The sequence below is a fragment of the Staurois parvus genome, unplaced genomic scaffold (assembly GCF_062004578.1).
Source record: "Staurois parvus isolate SC_StPar_1 unplaced genomic scaffold, SC_StPar_1.0 ptg000390l, whole genome shotgun sequence".
NCBI classification, from domain to species: domain Eukaryota; kingdom Metazoa; phylum Chordata; class Amphibia; order Anura; family Ranidae; genus Staurois; species Staurois parvus.
This window is the reverse complement of record NW_028318186.1, coordinates 6,275,185-6,294,712: the sequence shown is the minus strand read 5'-3', so window position 1 is coordinate 6,294,712 and position 19,528 is coordinate 6,275,185. Positions and strand designations below refer to the sequence as shown.

Below are 19,528 nucleotides of genomic sequence, written 5' to 3'. Positions count from 1 at the left end.
CTTCATCCTATTTCTCCTAGTGGCATGGGGCATGGGACATTCAAACTATTATGGTAGTCACCAGGACATGGATAAAGGAGCCATCTTCCAGTTGGCACACTTGTTCTTGAGACAACAGTCTATAAAGGGCTTTATCCTTTATTTTGGAGGGATTTCCTCTCATTTCCTGTTGCATCTCTAGGATATGAAATGAAGGGAGATCTCTCCCTTGTTGAAAGAACCTCACAGGGGTTTTAACACATCTATACTTTATAAAAAGTATTTTGGCCTTATATATACTTCTTTAGGTGATTTAGCTGGTGTTTCTTCTAAAACCACACATTTGTGTGGCTGCAAAGTTTCCAACACATTGTGCTAAAAACATAAATGCATGTGCTTTGTGCTTACGCATCAGGATACACATGCATTAAAATTATGTAACTATGGTTAATATGTGGAAAAGAAATGTTTATTTTCTTAAAAACAGGCACTTTAAGAAGTTCATATTTGCATCTCAGAAAACAAACTTTTGTGAAATTATTGACTATGACCCTTGTTTGAAACTTATGCACTGGTGCCCTTTACTGACAGACAGTCTGTCATTGGTTATTATTTTGGACTTTACACTTTCAGGTCACTGTAGGTTTTCATTCTTTAAATTACTCACCTACAGAAAATGGTATAAAAGCTTCATTCTTAACAAAGTTTCCCTCCGAGTCCAGAAAATGCTGAGGGTAAAACTCTTCTGGCTTCTCAAAGTGCTCTTTGTCTCGTAGGACGGAATACAGTAATGGAATCACTTGAGTACCCTGCAAGGACACAGGCATAAGATATTTGGATGAATCACAATGCACAGCAAATGGATGAAAGAAACTTGCATTTAGATGCATATAGTTTGCACTAAAGTTCAGAGTGAGATGCCTTCAAGTTCCTTCACAGATACCTAGGACCTGGATTTTTACTCCTTATCACCTGCATTTGACTTTCTTCTGACCTGTCATTGGCCTCTTTCTGAGCTGAATCAATTTGCTTTTCTATTGACTTGTATGCCAACAAGTCACTTAACATACACTATATGATCAAAAGTTTGTGGACATCTGATAATCTCACATACTACAGTATATGGCAAATATGTGACTCCCCCTCCTGATTGAGTGCAGGTGTTTCCAATGAAGGTTATTATTATTATACAGGACTTATATAGCTCCGACAGTTTGCTCAGTGCTTTACATAATAGAGGGAGACATTACAGTAACAATACAGTTCAATACAAGAGGGATTAGAGGGCCCTGCTCCTTGGAGCTTACAATCTAGGAGGGAGGGGATAGTGGTACAAGAGGTAATCAGCTGTGGGGGATGGAGTGGTAGGAAGAGTAGAGGATTGCAATATTAGCTGGGGTCGGGGTAGGCTTCCCTGAAGAGATGGGTTTTCAGAGTGCGCCTGAAAGTGAAGAGAGTAGGCGATAGCCTGATAGATTGGGGTAGGGAGTTCCAGATGGGTGAAGCCCTTGAGAAGTCCTGGAGACGAGCATGGGAGGAGGAGACAAAGGAGCTAGAGAGTAGGAGGTCTTGCAAGGAGCGGAGAGTACGGTTTGGGTGGTATTTAGATACAAGGTTGGTGATGTAATTAGGGGCAGTGTTATGAACGGCTTTATACGTCAGTGTTAGTGTTTTGAATTTTATCCGCTGGGCAATTGGAAGCCAGTGGAGGGATTGGCAGAGAGGGGTGGCAGATACAGAGCGATTAGTAAGGTGAATTAGTCTGGCAGCAGCATTCATGATGGACTGGAGCGGGGATAGCCTGCGATGAGGTAGGCCAGTGAGGAGGGAGTTGCAGTAGTCAAGGCGTGATATAATAATTGCTAATGTTACAGCATACAAAGAAATAATAAACAACTGTGTGCTTCCAACCTTGTGATGACAGTTTTAGGACATGACTGCGCGCAAAACCAGTTCCAAAATTATATGGTTTAATGCTTGGTGTGGTTTTTTGACCTGATGAACATGAGCCTTGACCTCAACCCTATTGAAAATCTTTGGATATACTCAAATGCCTATTGCATGCCAGACCTTCTCGTTCAACATCAGTACTAGACCTAACAAGTGCCTTTTTTACTAAATGGGCCGAATTCCCACAGACAAGCTTTACAGTGGAACTTGTTATAGTCCCAAAGTGTTGTTCAGTTGTGTATCAATGCTCATGGTTTTGGAATGGCATATTTAACAAACGTGTACTGTATATTGTAGGTGTGATGGTCAGGTGTCCACAAACTTTTAATCATATAGTGTAGCTTGTGATATTCTTATCAGCACCATACTGTATTGTGCATAAAGTAATGTCAACCCAGATTGCACCAAAATAGCTCAAAATCACAAATTCACACTACAAAAAGGTGAGACAGTATTTAAAGCACACTAAAAGCAAAAAAAATACAGGGACATGTTTCAGAGACCACAGATATACATATGGCATAGTGGTTGGAGAGTATGTGTGCAGTTTGACTGGGACATTTAAAAAAAAAAAAAAAAAAAGGAGTATGATATTTCAAGGACTGCAACCATAAATATTGTATACACGGGCTGTAAACTGTGCAAGCATTTGTACTTGGCCACTATGTTAGAGAAAAAGATGAGGCATATGTTACGGTGAAAAATCAGTTTATTATGTAACAGTCAAGAGCCAGAAATATTTCAAGGACATGTTGCACATTATGTAAGTGTTTTTACTAGGCCAATATGGAACATACATACAGCTGTGTTCAAAATAATAGCAGTGTGTTGAAAAAAGTGAATAAAGCTCAAAATCCTTCTAATAGCTTTTATTTCCATACATGGAGTCAACCAACTTCTGGCACCTGTGAACAGGTATTCCAGCCCAGGATGATTGGACTACATTCCTAAGTTCTTCTCTATTTCTTGGTTTTGCCTCAAAAACTGCATTTTTGATGTCACCCCACAAGTTTTCTATTTGATTAAGATCCGGGGATTGGGCTGGCCACTCCATAACGTCAATCTTGTTGGTCTGGAACCAAGATGTTGCACGTATACTGGTGTGTTTAGTGTGTTTGTGGCTTGAATTCAGTGTTTGGGGGTCGCCTGGCAAACTTTCTCCGGCCACTAGACCCAAAAAGAACAATCTTACTTTGATCAGTCCACAAAATGTTGTGCCATTTTTCTTTAGGCCAGTCAATGTGCTCTTTGGCAAATTGTAACCTCTTCAGCACATGTCTTTTTCAACAGTGGGACGTTGCGGGGGCTTCTTGCAGATAGCTTGGCTTCACATAGGCGTCTTCTAATTGTAACAGTACTCACAGGTAACTTTACACCTTCTTTGATCTTCCTGGAGCTGATTGCTGGCTGAGTCCTTACCATTTTGGCTATTCTATCCATTTGAATGGTAGTTTTTCGCTTTCGTCCACGTCTTTCAGGTTTTGGTTGCCATTTTAAAGCATTTGCGATCATTTTAGCTGAGCAGCCTATCATTTTCTGCACTTCTTTATATGTTTTCCCCTCTCCAATCAACTTTTTAATCAAGGTACACTGTTCTTCTGAACACTGTCTGGAACGACCCATTTTCCTCAGAATTTCAGAGAGAAATGCACTGTAACCAGCATGTACAACATTTGCTGCCTTCCTTCCTTAAATAAGGGCAATAATTGCCACCTGTTTTTCAAAGAATGAATGACCTCACTAATAGAACTCCACACTGCTATTATTTTGAACATGCCCCTTTCAATTAGTGATTCATTTACACAGAATCAGCAGCATGCATGTCATGACTGTTGGGTCTGTTGGATTTCTATTACTCTACTACACCTGCTAGTAAATTATTTGCCATGTAGAAATATAATTTCTACCAAAAACAGTGATTGATCAGGTTAGTGATGTCTGACTGCTATTATTTTGAACACAACTGTAGATACCTGACAGGTGGTATATGTAACTTAAGTAAAGTGAAATTTTCTAGAGCAACTGGTAAGAAAATAGGAAATTATTTGTTGGACAGTACATACTCTTTTTTTTTTTAGCCAAGATGCTATATCAGAGGGAGAGAGCATGCAAATTTAATCTTCATAAAACAAATAACAGTGTATTTTTTCAAGACTAAACACCTCAAAATAGTACATATTCTCTGTAGATTTTTTAAGTCTTTTTGATAGTCATAGTCTGCTATTTCAGAGGTATAGAGGAAGCAGTTTTCTATTCTATTTCCTAAGATTAAAGACTTAAATTGTACAGATTAGTAGTACACCTTTTAAGCCTCTCTTGAAAAGGCTGCATTTTGCTAGGGAGAAAGCAAGCACACTGTATGTGAAAATAAAAAAAAATATATATTTTTTTTTATGAGACTAAGGAAGGAAATATTGTTACAGATTTGCACTACAGATCTTTAGCCTGTATGGACAAGCTGCACTTTCTGCGTGACTGAGTGGGGATATTGCATCTATAAAATAAATAGTTTTCTTTTGTGGACCGAGGAAAGTAAAACTACAATTTAGCACCACAGCTATTAAGGGACAGGCAGAATTTTCATGCAAAGTAAACAGGCATATTGCATCTGGAAAGAAATAAAATACTGTCTATTTGTTTCAAATGTAAGTCTTTATTGGATTGGTCACAAATTCTGAGGGAGAGAGTAAGCACATCCCACGTGTATCCTAAATGAAGATCAAAAAAGACTAGACATTTAACCACAGATATCAAAGATATCAAGCATTTATGGGTAGGCTACAGTTTCTAAACAAACAAGCCTGAATTTTTCATCTAGAAAAAAAAAGTATTTTTTTTATACAACTGAAAATGTAAACATTGAGCAGAATTGCACCACACTTTTCAAGGCTTTATTGGAATAGGTCACAATTTCTGAGGGAGAGAGTAAGCAGATTGCACGCACAAAGTAAAATTGACTTCCTTTTTCAGATTTGCTTTTAAGCTTTAAATCTTTTCAGGCAAGTAGCTTTTTCTGATGAAGAGCAAGTAGATTGCAGCTAAAACTAAGAAATAAATGTCATTTTTTTCCCCTTAGAATCAGTTAGTGTGGTACATGTTAACAAATTACCAACACAACTTTTAGCCCTGTTTGGACTGGCTGCTGTATGTCTGTCTGGCTACAAGAAGATTGCATATTCTAATAAAAATTATTATTTCTTCCCAGAAAAAAAAAGTAAAAAGCAATAAAAAAAAATTGTAGCTAATCTTTTAATCACAGCTGGAAAAAAATGTATACCTTAGATTGTACACCCCTTGAGTGTTAGGCTCAGTTCACACTTGCTTTGTCAGCAGGCATAAAGACAGGCATTTGGGAAGCGTTTGTAACGCTTCTCAAACACCTATGTAAATTCTGCACATGGCAGCACACAGTATTGTTCACATTGAAGCGTTAGCGTCACGTCGAAAAATTGACGCCTCATGTAGAGTCAGGAGGAGTTAAAGCCTCCCATTGAAGTCTATGGTGCCTCTCGTTTGGCGTTTGCGGTGCGGTTGTGACGTGGTTGCTAGGTGCTTGCGGAGCGTTAATACCATTTAACTTCATTATAGGCATTTGTGGTGCAGTTTTAACGCTTGGCAAAAGCCTATAAACCGCATCAAAACCGCGCATGGGGCTTTTGGGGACCGTTTGAGGAGCGCTAAAAACGCTTCCCAAACACCTGTCTAACGCCTGTAAAACGCTATAGGCAAGAGTTAGAAATAAAGTCACCTGTGAACGAGCCCTTAGGGACTGATGTGAATATACAATATATATGTAAAGTGCTGCGTAAATTGATGGTGCTATATAAGTACCTGAAATAAATAATAAATAAATGGATTTACATTTGAAATTTAACAGAAAAATGTAATGGAATTCAAATTCACATTTTTGCACCTTTCTGGATCGGCCACCGTTTCTGAGGGAGAGAGCAAGCAGATCTCATCAATAAATATAAATATAGACAGAATCTTTGCATAGTATAAACACTATACAGATTTCCTGCAAAGAATCTCATCCTTATTAATGCAAGCATTATTATTGAGGCAAAGATTAGGCTTATTTTAGTCGGGATATTTGCATAAAATGTATTGTTTCAGACATAGGTTTTAAAAATTGCGTATTTACACAAGAGAATCTTATCCTTTTTAATAAGAGGCAGATCATTGGCTTCTTTCAGCCAGAAATATGAACAAAATGTATTTTCTAGAAAGACAATATATGAAAATCATATCAAACTCATCCATTGTAAAGAGAGGCAAGGGAATAGTCACATTTCCGCATTAAAAAAAAATAGAAAAAATAGAAAATTTATTTTTTAAGACATCAAGGCCCTGATTTACTAAGACTTGAGTCTACCAGCAGACTCTAAACATTCAGGCAGACTCAAATCAATCAAGACCTGTCAGTCTTCTGAGAGGCGTCTAGCAATCTCATTGACGAACGTCTATTTTGCTATTAGTAAATGTGGAATCGCGTCTGGCACATTTTTAGATGCCAAAACCGGATATGTTCGCTAGATGGCGCACATGTGCTTTCACAGGTTACCTCAGGAAACAAACAGTTAATTTGAATCACTAAGGCTTATCCACAAAACAAGCTGCAGATCAAAATATCAATATAAAAATGCATGTGTGTCAAAATAACACCTCCCACCTCCCCAAATCCTCCACACATACATTTCTCATCATGTTTGTCTGAAAACTGCATTTCATTCTAAATAAAGCAAACTTGGAAGAGCAGAGCAATTGACATGTGTTAGGATTACAATGCAAAGATAATAAACACAATCATTGTGCAATAGCACACAAACACACCTTAGAAGGAAGAACATGCAAAACATTTACAGCCCACATCAAAACACAGTGTGAGTGTGGCCTGGGGCAATTCACCACAATACCTCTTCCTCCCCAAACCACCACAGACAAGGACTTGCAGAAATAATATGGCCTGTACAAGGAAAAATCACCCACTATTGCAACTCTTTATATAAATTAGGCCACACCCACCACTGTCATCCATTTGGTCAGAGAAAGTGTTTGCACCTGATTAATTCTCTTCCCACCTGTGTTAACCCTTGGTATACAGGCCCCACAAATCAGAGTCAGAAAGAAAGCCACAGTGAAGTGTACCTGTGCACCATACAACAGAACATTGAACAGAGATGTGAAAGGGAACCCTATTGGCAATATTTCTTGGCCCTACGGGCACAATTCACTCCAGATTATCACATGAGTTAAGGCAGTCACATGACCACATCTCGCATGCAATACTGAAAATGTCAATTCACTTTTGCTAGTATGCGGCATTTCCCATAAATCGGAAAAACACTCAGGAAATCAAACATAAAAAGGCCTTACACCCTGGTCACATCAAAGCCAATTTAGAAGTTGTGCGACGTATAGTGAAGATGCCGATTTCCTTGCAATTTGCAAGACATCTGACACAGATATCTATGCAAATCTCCACAAAATTAGTACATGTACTACTTTATAAATCAGTGTCAGAAACGCACTCATGTGACTGTTCTAATAGCAGACAATAGGGTGCGACTTGGCATACGATTTGCAAGTCGCATGTCATGCAAATCGCATGCCAAGTCGCATCCAGGGTGCATGATTTCAGGTGCGATTTGGGAATTGAAATTGTACCTGAAATCGGATCTAATGAATGTGGATGTGAGTGTCTTAACGTAAGCGATTTGCTGCAGCACAATTTCAAAAGTCTATCTTGTCTAACATTTTCAGCATTTTGTAGCGATTTCATATATAGACTACAATAGAAACCGCAGTGCAAAACACAATTGAAAATTCAATAACGGATTGGTAAATCTACAGAAAATATGGTGAAATTGCCAACAAAAAGCACAATTTTAAATCGCATCTAGTGTGAACCAAGCAGGCAATTCAACAAGGGAAATAAATCTTTGAAGGCATGCGGTATCTGCATGCTCGGATAAGGGTCTGTTAAGGATTTTGGGGGGGGGGGGACTCCATGCCATTATTTTATTAATTTTTGTTTAAATCCTTCTCTCGCTCACTCTTCTCATGGTTTGACAAACCTTCCCAAAAAGGGGTGGAGTGCAAACCAGCATTATCAAATCAATCATTAGTCCAGGCCATCATTTGACATTCACATAAGGTGCCCCCCCTGCCCCAGAGCACCCCCCCATTTTGAGGGCATGTGGCCTTGTATGGTTCAGGAGGGGGGGCGCTCGCTCGTCCCCCCCCCTTTCCTGACCTGGCGGGCTGCATGCTCGGATAAGGGTCTGGTATGGATTTTGGGGGGAACCCCACGCGTTTTTATTTTTGTTTTTTTTTAACTTCGGCGTGGAGTTACCCCTTAATATCCATACCAGACCCGAAGGGCTTGGTATGGATGGGAGGGGGACCTCATGCTGTTTTTTTTTTCTTTTTTTTATTGCAGACCTTTATTTTTACATTCAGCTGTCAAAATAAATATTATCTAGACCTTCGAAATATGTAAAATCATTACAGAAATAATTATAAAGGACAAGAAACAAAAATAGAATCAATAAAACTAAGGAAATCAAATTAGAGTACATAAAGATATGCCTAGTGCTGTTTGTTAAACACGGTAGGCGCGACCGGGTGTCGGCTGTCAGTGGATTCCACACAGAGATTTACTATTGAGCAGCGTCTAAAAAGCAAGCGCCCACAGAGGACGTCTAAAATGTGTTCTGCACATGCGCATATATATCGGCCAAAGACAATGCACGCGCGTCTAGTTCTTTACTGTGTCAATTTGCTTTAAAAAAACTATTTTTAAACACATTTTACATTTTTTTTTAAATGGCAGATATTGTTTAAAGTGAAGTCCTGATTTTTGGCAAAGCAAATTTCAATGTGAACATGTCTCTGCAGTGATTTTTCATGGCGTTAGACGCGCCTCTTAGCAAGTCTGCTTTTTGAGTCTGATTCCTGGTGTGTGTCTCGTTAGTAAATTCGATTGGGCGTCTACTTGTTGACGCTGCTCAATAGTAAATCTCTTAGCGGGGTAAAAGTAGACGGTCGCTAGTAAAAGTTAGACGTTCGCCCACGGAAATGCGCCCAGGCACAATAGTAAATCAGGGCCCAAATGTCATTTGAATGGATTTGTTTAACAGAATCTTACCCTGTCCCATGGAAGAGAATTTGGGAGGTAGGGAGTTGGCATATTTTTGTTTACAAACGATTTTATTATATGAAAGTAGACTGTAAAACAACAGCACATTTTCAAATATAACTTTCAGCAATAACAAGGCACTTTTGAATAGTACAATACAGAAAAGTATATTAATGTAAGAAAAGAAAAGGAGAAGAGAGAGAAAAGAAAAAAAAATTAAGATTGCAGGAACATGAAATGTGTAAATGATGAGGTAGATTAAATGATACATCTGTCAACAATATATGCCATTCAACTTTCACTGGGAATGTTATTAATCATGCAATAAATGTCTACAATCCCTCCACGACTCCCACTTTTTATCAAATAAGTGCACTTATCCAGTAGGGTATAATGAATGCGTTCCATGAGCATTACAGTATCAATTCTGTGTAAAACGGAGGTCAAGGGTACAGCATTGGACTTCCAATGCAAGGCAATAAAGTGGCAATACAAATAGTATGTATCAATCTCATAATGGCATCAGAGACCCCCAGGATATGAGCCCCCAGTAAGCAGGTCTGCATAGACAATCGTACCTGGGTACCCACCAATAAGGTAGCCACCTCAGATATCTTGCACCAAATCACAGATACTATCGGGCAATCCCAAAATATATGAACCAAAGTTCCCGTAAGGTCACAGCCCCGGAAACAGAGGGGGGACGTTTGTGGGAACAGTACATTTAGTCTTGATGGTGTATAATACCATCTGGTCAAAAAATTAAGGGCCGTCTCACAAACAGAAAGGGATCTAGAACACTTACATATGTTATCCACCATGGAATCCCAATCCTCATCCAAAAAGGTGACGCCACTATCCTCCTCCCATTTTTGTCTGTATAAAGGGGGTGTATGAAAAAGACAAGTCAAAGATTGATGATAAAGATCAGAAATAAGACCCCTACCCATGGGAGAGTCACGGCTGATACGTTCGAAAAAGGAAATCGGGGAGGATGGTATAAGGCCAAAATGTGAATTAAAAAAGTGTCTAATCTGTCTGTAGCTGTTATGATCCGCCAGGTGGTGCCTCAGGCTGCCAACTGACAGACCTACTCAGAGCGTAGGGTCTAAGCCCGGGCTGTGCTTTCACCAGAGCCCCTGATGGTGGGGATGGACTTGAAACAGTCCCGGGCCAGGTCACGACCTCCGAGCAGGCCCACCAGTGGCTGAGGAGACCTTTGGGGACAGGTACCGGGAGAGCCAGATATGAAGAGGATGGCGGCCCCAGCAGGGTAGTAACGGATCGTGGGCCCGTGAGGGTAAGCGGGGTACAGAATCGGTAGGCGAAGAGTAGTCGGGTCACACGCAGGGTCAGCAGGGAAGTCAATCCGTAGAATGGTCAGGGCAATCCGGGTCAATCACAGGAGCAGGCAGAGTAGTCAGGACAATCCGGGTCAATCACAGGAGCAGGCAGCGTAGTCAGGGTCAATCAGGGTCACTAGACATGTACAGGAACCCGGGATCACAGGAAGACCTTGCGGCAATCTGTGACAGTGCAGGGCATCTTTAAATAGTGCGCCCTGCACTGTCATTGGCCGGCTAGGACGCGCCCCCGGCTGTCATTGGGCGCCTGAGGCGCGCCCCCGTCACCTACTGCGCATGCGCGGCGTCCTGTCAGCCGCGGCTCGCCGGGACCTAGTGCCTGTGTCCCGGCGTGATCTGCCGCCAATGCGCATGCGCGGGGGACAGAGCCGCGATCGTGGAGCACGGAGCCGCGATCCCTGACATTGCCCCCCCCAATGGGCACCCTCCGGGAGCCCCACTGACCTCTCCACCGCGGGTGAGCACGACAAAATTCCCGGATGAGCCTGGGTGCGTGGACGTTCTGGGCGGGTTCCCATGAGTTCTCCTCAGGGCCATACCCCTTCCATTTTATCAGGAACTGTGTCTGGCCCCCCCTCCTTCAGCAACTGAGGATAGTCTCCACTTCGTATTCCTCCTGGTCACCTATGGTGACTGCCTCGGGAGGTCTGGATTCATGGTCCGGGAAGGGATCCGGTCTGGATGGCTTCAGGAGAGATACATGGAACACAGGATGTATCTTGAAGGTCTGCGGAAGCTCGAGTTCGTAGGCCACCTCGTTAACTACTCGTTTTACCGAAAATGGGCCAATGTACTTGGGTCCCAGCTTCCTTGAAGGACACAGCATCTTCAAGTTGGTTGTTGCTAGCCAAACCAGATCCCCTGGTTGAAGCAGTAATTCTCCTCTTCTCTTTCTGTCGAATGCCCTTTTACTGTCCTCTTGGGCTTTAGCGATGGCCTCCTGAATTGTCTTGTTATTGACAGAAAAGAAGTTCAAGATGTCTTGAGATGCCGGTACCGGATTCTCAGGCATCAGATCAGGGAGGAATGTGGGATGATACCCATAATTGGAAAAGAACGGGTATTGACCCGTAGCTGAGTGACTCGAGTTGTTGTATGAGAATTCCGCGGAAGGCAGCAACGACAGCCAGTCATCCTGAAGGTAGGATGTGTAGCACCGTAAGTACTGTTCCAGCGTCTGGTTTGTCCTCTCAGTTTGGCCGTTGGTCTGTGGATGGTAGGCGGATGAAAGCGACAGCTTGATTCCCAGCGATTTACATAAGGCGTTCCAGAACCTGGAGGTGAATTGGACCCCCCGATCTGACACTATATCTTCGGGAACACCATGAAGCCTAACCACTTCCTTGATGAAGATCCGTGCCGTTTCTGGTGCTGATGGGGTCTTCTCCAGGGGCACGAAATGTGCCATCTTTGAGAAGCGGTCGACGATCAACATTATTGCAGTGTAGCCCTGGGATGGTGGAAGTTCGACCACGAAATGCATGGCTATCATTTGCCAGGCCCGCTTGGGTATGGGTAATGGACGTAACAATCCCCATGCCCTGCTCCTGGAGGGCTTGTTCCTTTGACAGGTGGGACAAGTTCGGACGTAATGCTCACAATCCTTGATCATGTCTGGCCACCAGAACGAGCGCCGTAGTAGATCCAGAGTTTTCGTTACCCCGAAGTGGCCCGCCATTGGATGGTCGTGGCAGTGCCCTAGGACCAAGGTTCGCACTTCTTCTGGGACCATGATCCGGTCTTCCTTCCAAAATAGCCCACCATGGCTCTGGAGGGGTGACCCAGACGGAACTGGTAGTCCTACAGAAGCATCGAGAAGCCGGGAGCGAAGTTCCGTTTGTAGAGCGAGGAAACTCCCAGAAGGTAAGATGGTGTCAGGTACCACAGCGTCGTCGGGGTCCTCAAACATGCGGGGCAGAGCGTCTGGTTTAGTGTTCTTAGTACCGGGTCGGTACGTTATATGGAATGAGAATCGAGAGAAAAAAAGAGCCCATCTCGCTTGGCGAGGTCTCAGTCGTTTTGCCGTTCTTAAATATTCAAGGTTTTTGTGATCTGTGAATATTAGGATTGGGTGTGTGGCTCCTTCCAGTAAATACCTCCATTCTTCAAGAGCAGTTTTAATGGCCAGGAGCTCCCGATCTCCAATGTCATAGTTGCGTTCCGCTGGTGTCAACTTCCTGGAGAAGAACGCCACAGGGTGCAGTAGTTCCTTGGTACCATTCCTTTGGGACAAAACCGCTCCTACCGCATTTTCGGAGGCGTCCACTTCCAAAACATATGGGAGAGAAGCATCTGGATGGCAGAGAATGGGAGCAGAGGTGAACAATTCTTTGAGCTTTTCGAATGCTGTCTGCGCTTCGGGAGTCCACTTAAAGCGGACCCCTTGTTTCGTCAGTTGCGTGATCGGGGAGACCAGACCGGAGAAGTTCCTAATAAACTTCCTGTAAAAGTTGGAAAAACCGATGAAACGCTGTACCCCCTTTTTGTCGGCGGGTACTGGCCAAACTAAGATCGCCGTGACTTTCTGGGGATCCATCGCGACCCCCGCGGAAGAGAGAACCAGTCCCAAGAACGTGATTTCGTGTTGTTCGAAACAGCACTTTTCTGCCTTCGCGTATAGCCCGTGTTGACGCAACCGTTCTAATACCCGTATCACGTGACCCCGATGAACCTCCAGTGAGGGGGAAAAAATTAGGATGTCATCCAAATAAACCACCACGAAAATATCGAGAAAGTCACGAAAAACATCGTTGATAAAGTGCTGAAAGGTCGCCGGAGCATTACAGAGCCCGAACGGCATCACCAAATACTCGTAGTGACCGAATTTCGTACGGAACGCCGTCTTCCACTCATCCCCCTCCCTGATACGGACAAGGTTATAGGCCCCCCGCAGGTCTAATTTAGTAAATATCGTTGCCGATCTCAATCTCTGGAGGAGCTCGGGGACTAGGGGTAAGGGATAACGATTCTTTACCGTTATTTTATTCAGGTCACGGTAGTCTATGCAGGGCCGTAACGATTTGTCCTTCTTCTCTACGAAGAATAACCCGGCCCCGGCTGGGGATGTGGATGGACGAATAAATCCCTTCTGAAGGTTCTCGTCAATGTATTCCCTCAGTACTCCCGATTCTGTTTCGGACAAGGGAAAGATACGGCCGAATGAGATTTCAGATCCGGGTAGGAGGTCTATGGGGCAGTCGTAGGAACGGTGCGGAGGGAGAACATCAGCTCCTCGCTTACTAAAGACGTCTAAGAAGTCATGGTAGGCCGGAGGAATAACCTGGGATAAATCGGTGTCGCCATCCAAGCACAGGAGGAACCGGGGAACCACGGATCCTGTGACGTGGCAGTGACTCAAACAATAGGGTGAACGAAATTGAATTGTTCCCTTTTCCCAGTCAATCTGGGGGTTATGGGCCCTCAGCCAAGGGAGCCCCAGAATGACTGGAAAAAGGGGGGATGCGATGGCATCCAAACGGAGGAACTCCTGGTGATGGTCTGCCAATGTGGTGAAAATGGGTGGTGTCTCCTGGTCCACCACCCCTGATTTTATACGGGACCCATCTGCCAAGAAGATGTTGAACCCCCTTTCTTTGGTCTGGAGAGGGATTTTTTGCCGGTGGGCAAAAGTCAGATCGATGAAGCAACTACAGGCTCCTGAGTCAACGATTTCGGTCACCGACAATGTTCCTCCGGGGAGCTGTAAAGACACAGGAATGGCCAGGTAACTCGACTGATCATCCCTTCCTGCAGGTAAAGTAAAAGAAACGGGCGTGGACTTACTCATTTTAGCAAGACAGGAGCGCACCTGATGACCAGCTTCCCCGCAGTACAGACATAGGTTCTGTGATAGTCTCCTCTGACGTTCCTTGACCGATAAGTGGGAACGGGCCAATCCCAGCTGCATGGGTTCTGGGTTGTCCCCTGTTTCCGTGCTTCGCGGATGGTTCCCTGGGGTTGGAGCTGTATCTCTGGATGGAATCCATGCCACCCTCTGACCCTGGCTGCTCCTTTCCAGCCGACGTTCCCTTAGTCTACGGTCAATTTGAATGGCCAACTCAATCAGTTTTTCCAGGGAGTCAGGTAGGCCTACTCGTGCTAGTTCGTCTTTGAGAGACTCAGACAGCCCGATGCGGAACTGGTGACATAAGGCCGCATCGTTCCATCTGGTGTCTCCCATGCAACGCCTAAAATCGGACGCGTATTCTTCGGCTGTCCGGCGGCCCTGCCGCAGAGAGAGTATAGAGTAGCCTCTGCGGAAGCAGCCCGCTGAGGGTCGTCATACAAGACGGCCATGGCCCGAAAGAACTCGGTCACGGAGTCAAGATGGGGGTCGTGCTTCTCCATCAGACGGTGAGCCCAATCCTGGGGCTTATCCTGAAGGAGGGAGACTATAAACCCCACCTTGACGGTCTCGGTGGTGAACGTGCGGGGCTGTAAGTCAAAGTACAGGGTGCAAGCGTTCCGGAAGGCTCGGAAGCGGCTCCAGCCACCACGGAATCGTTCCAGCAGAGGAACGCGGGGTTCAGGAGCTAGGGGTGTGGCAACCGCTCCGGATACCGTGTTAGCGGGAGGTTCTGCAGGTGGAGGACTCTGAGCAGGGGGAGTCAGGGCAGCTAATGACTCCATGCGGTCCTCCAGTCGGGCGCAGCAAGGTACTGTTATGATCCGCCAGGTGGTGCCTCAGGCTGCCAACTGACAGACCTACTCAGAGCGTGGGGTCTAAGCCCGGGCTGTGCTTTCACCAGAGCCCCTGATGGTGGGGATGGACTTGAAACAGTCCCGGGCCAGGTCATGACCTCCGAGCAGGCCCACCAGTGGCTGAGGAGACCTTTGGGGACAGGTACCGGGAGAGCCAGATATGAAGAGGATGGCGGCCCCAGCAGGGTAGTAACGGATCGTGGGCCCGTGAGGGTAAGCGGGGTACAGAATCGGTAGGCGAAGAGTAGTCGGGTCACACGCAGGGTCAGCAGGGAAGTCAATCCGTAGAATGGTCAGGGCAATCCGGGTCAATCACAGGAGCAGGCAGAGTAGTCAGGACAATCCGGGTCAATCACAGGAGCAGGCAGAATAGTCAGGACAATCCGGGTCAATCACAGGAGCAGGCAGCGTAGTCAGGGTCAATCAGGGTCACTAGACAGGTACAGGAACTCGGGATCACAGGAAGACCTTGCGGCAATCTGTGACAGTGCAGGGCATCTTTAAATAGTGCGCCCTGCACGGTCATTGGCCGGCTAGGATGCGCCCCCGGCTGTCATTGGGCGCCTGAGGCGCGCCCCCGGCACCTACTGCGCATGCGCGGCGTCCTGTCAGCCGCGGCTCGCCGGGACCTAGTGCCTGTGTCCCGGCGCGATCTGCCGCCAATGCACATGCGCGGGGGACAGAGCCGCGATCGTGGAGCACGGAGCCGCGATCCCTGACAGTAGCGATGGTACTCACAAAGAGGGATATCAAAAAACTTGCGCAGCATATCAAAAGTAATGTATGATCCTCCTCTCTGGAAATCAGATAATCTGATAAGGGAACAATCATACCACCAACGAAACGTTTGAGGGGAGGAAAAAGCTGCAACAAAAGTAGGATCACCAATAAATGAAACCCCTGGGGGAATAGGAGAGACTAGATTCAATTTAATTTTGTATTTGGACCAAAGTGTCAGTGAATGGGTCACTATGGAGTTATGGAAGGTAAGCGATCGGGGAGAGGCTTTGGACCAGAGAATACCCGGTAAGTAGAATGGGCGTATAGACTGAGATTCAAATTTGATCCATGGGGTCTGGGAATTAATAGTCGCCCATTGTGATAGTTGCGCAAAACGGGCCGAGAGGTAATATATCCAAAAATTGGGAAGACCGAGACCTCCAGTCCGTTGTCAGCGGTACAAAATGGATGAAGCAAAGCGTGGACGCTTATTACCCCAAATAAAATTGTTAATAGTCCGCTGAAAGTGGTCTAAAAACGTTTTCGAGACCGGGACTGGAAGTGCTCTGAAAAGATAAAGTAATTTAGCAAGATATTAATTTTAACAGCCGTGACTCTACCCAGAAAGGAAATAGGGTAACCATGCCAAATCTTTAATAGAGTAGAGAGACGTGATACACATGATGGATAATTAGCAGTAAACATATCCGAGTATCTGGGAGTGAGATTAACCCCCAAATAGGATATACGATCCATGGCCCAACGAAACGGAAAAGAACTACGGAGAGATGCACTTAGGGAATCAGGAACATTAACAGGCATAATCACCGATTTGGTGAAATTAACAGTGAGACCTGACGCTACAGCAAAATCGTTCAGTAAGGCACATAAATTAGGCAATGAAGTTAATGGTTTAGTAAGAAAAAGCATAACGTCATCAGCATACATGCTTATTTTGAAATGTGAAATTAATAATGGATAGCCAGAAATATCCGGATGTGATTTAATCGCCACTGCCAAAGTTTCCAACACCAGCGCAAACAAGAGGAGTGAAAGAGGACAACCCTGACGGGTGCCTCTACCCAGCGTAAAAAAAGTCAGAATTACAGCCAGGGAGCCTTATTCTCGTTTTAGGGGAGTCGTACAGGGCATGCCCACCAGCCAAAAACCCATAGCTGAAGCCCATTTTCCGTAGCAAGGAGAATAAATAAGGCCAAAGCACACTATCAAAGGCCTTGTTTATGTCTAGACTCATCAACAGAACCTCTTTAGAATGAAGATTGGCATCTTGAATAACATTTAGAGTGAGGCGAATGTTATCAGTAATGAATCTGTCAGGAATGAAACCCGATTGGTCTGGGGAGACCAAAGAGGAGATAATAGGGGCCAACCTGTCCGCCAAAATGTGGCTAAATATTTTCAGATCATTATTCATTACTGAGATTGGTCTATAGTTTTGTGTTAAACAGTGATCTTTCTGTGGTTTGGGTATTAAAGACATATTGGCCAACAGCATTAAAGACATATTGGCCAACAGCATCTTCAGTCAAAGGTCTGAAACAAGGATGCTGTACATGAGTGTTGGAAAAGTGTCAGCATTAATTATCTCTATGCATGTTTTTCATTAGTGACACAAAGGTGAAGTCAAAATGTCAGCATGACAGCTTAGGAGTTTCTCAAAAGAAGATGTCAGCAATGGTAGCTTATTTATACCCCGGTCACATCAAAGCCGATTTTAAAATCGTGCGACTTACAGTGAAGTCGCACAATTTCAAAGTCGGCTGACTTGCTGATTTGAGGTGCAGTTTGCAAGACATCTGACACAGATGTGTATGCATATCGCACCATAAGAAGCGCATGCACTACTTTAGAAATCTGTGTGACTCTGACCAAGTCGGAACCGCACCAATATGACTGCTCCAATAGTGGACAATATGGTGCGTCTTGGCATACGATTTGAAAGTCGCATGGCATACGAATGTGACCGGGGTGTTAGGAACACAGACCTCTCTGTGATCTGATCAAACAGTAGACCTGTTGATCAGGCACAGGTTTGAAGCACTGTCCTTGCCTGAAAGTCATCCAATGACGTCAGGTGTGTACAGCAGAGACCTGGGCTGCAGAATTGATTAACGACCTGCAAATGGTAAAGGCTGAAGACATTTCATTACAAGATCTTTATAATCAACTGCATTTACATGCACATAGCTGTGCATAGGATAAGTAGGAGGGAGAAGGTGCACTTCCTGGAAGCTTTAATTTACTGTCTCTGACCCCAGCCTCACCAATCATGTTTAAATGGGTCATGTTATGTGAGAATCGTGGAGGGTGTCATTATAGAAATCTCTTTTTTCAATTGTAGTTCTCTGTCATGCTGAAGCTTTAGCATTTTTAGCACCCTCGTAGTTGGTAGGTTGCTAGGTCAATTTAGTTGGCTCCCCGGTAGGCAGAGGAGCAGGGGTTAATTGTGTTAGGAGCTGTGCAGAGTCTCAAAGGTTGCTGGTCTGCTGCTTTCCCGTGGTCTCCTGGAATGTTCTTGAAGTATAATGGGAGGAAGAGCAGAACAAGCAGCCTGAATATTTATGGATCTCCAACCAATCCCTGGGGAGGTGTGCCCAGTAGGTGGAGAAAAACCCCCTAAAATGCCCTGAGACCTGGCAGTCTGGGAGCAGAGTTCAGGCATCTGGTGGAGACCCCTGTGCTGGGGATTCTGTCCCTGGGGCAGAGAGGAGAGGAAGGAGAGAGGCCTCAGGAGTTTGGTACAACCATGAAGGTTTTAGCTAGGCTTAACTGAGGGCCCTACTGGAAAGGGAGAGACAGACTAGGTCAGCATTGAGTCAACAAGCCAGGGGTTCTGCAGTGTGAAAGCTCCATTTCTGGGACTAACAAGTACCTAATACATACATTAAAATGAGAAGTGACTGTAGAATGCAATACACTAAGTGTCACGTACCTGGTTGGGGAGCCTGATGTGCAGCTCGGAGCCCCTGATAGTGGGGACAGAGGGCGCCGAGCCAGGAGTGGCACGAGTGCCGGGTGGGTATGGAGATGATGGTAGGCAGGTGAGGACCCAGAAGATCCACACGCAGGCCAGGTGCAGATGCAGGAACGTGGGTGCAGCAGCAGGCAGGTATGGCGGCAACCAGGATACAGACCAGGAGCGGACACAGGAGCGTAGGTGCGGCAGCAGGCAGATATGGCGGTAACCAGGGTGCAGGCCAGGTGCAGGAACGTACCTACAGCAGGTAAGTATGGCGGCAACCAAGATACAGGCCAGGTGCAGATACAGGTATGTATGTGCAGCAGTGTCAGACAAGCTGAGTCAAGATCAATCAAGCGGGTCAGGTACAAGGGAGCAGGCAAGCGGATAGTCAGGGAAAAGCCGGGTCAGTGCAGGCGGAGTTCTTTCTTAGTCAGGGTCAGATCATATATATGCAACAGAATCAGGTTATGAAGTGCAAGAAGTTATAGACCAGAAGGCATATGCTAAACTGTGCTGGTGGTTTAAATAGCCTGCCTTGCGGTTACGTGTACGCTAGTGCGCATGCATGCACTCGCACGCTCCTGAGCATTTAAACTCGCGCCGCCACGGCTGCAGGGATCCGGTGCCGACGCACAGCTGTTTGACGGTGAGGGAGCTATCCCTGACAATAAGTCTGGACTGGGTGCAGCC

The 19,528-nt window shown here is 45.1% G+C and overlaps 1 protein-coding gene across 1 annotated transcript in view; it reads right to left on the bottom strand.

The window, feature by feature from the left end:
* The window catches only part of LOC149455652 (cytochrome P450 2K4-like), a 90,771-nt gene that overhangs the window by 9,856 nt on the left and 61,387 nt on the right, over positions 1-19,528 (bottom strand). The window contains exon 9 of the mRNA XM_089686045.1: positions 647-788. Coding sequence (XP_089542171.1) covers positions 647-788 — 142 coding nt within the window. The remainder of the gene's footprint in view (positions 1-646; positions 789-19,528) is intronic.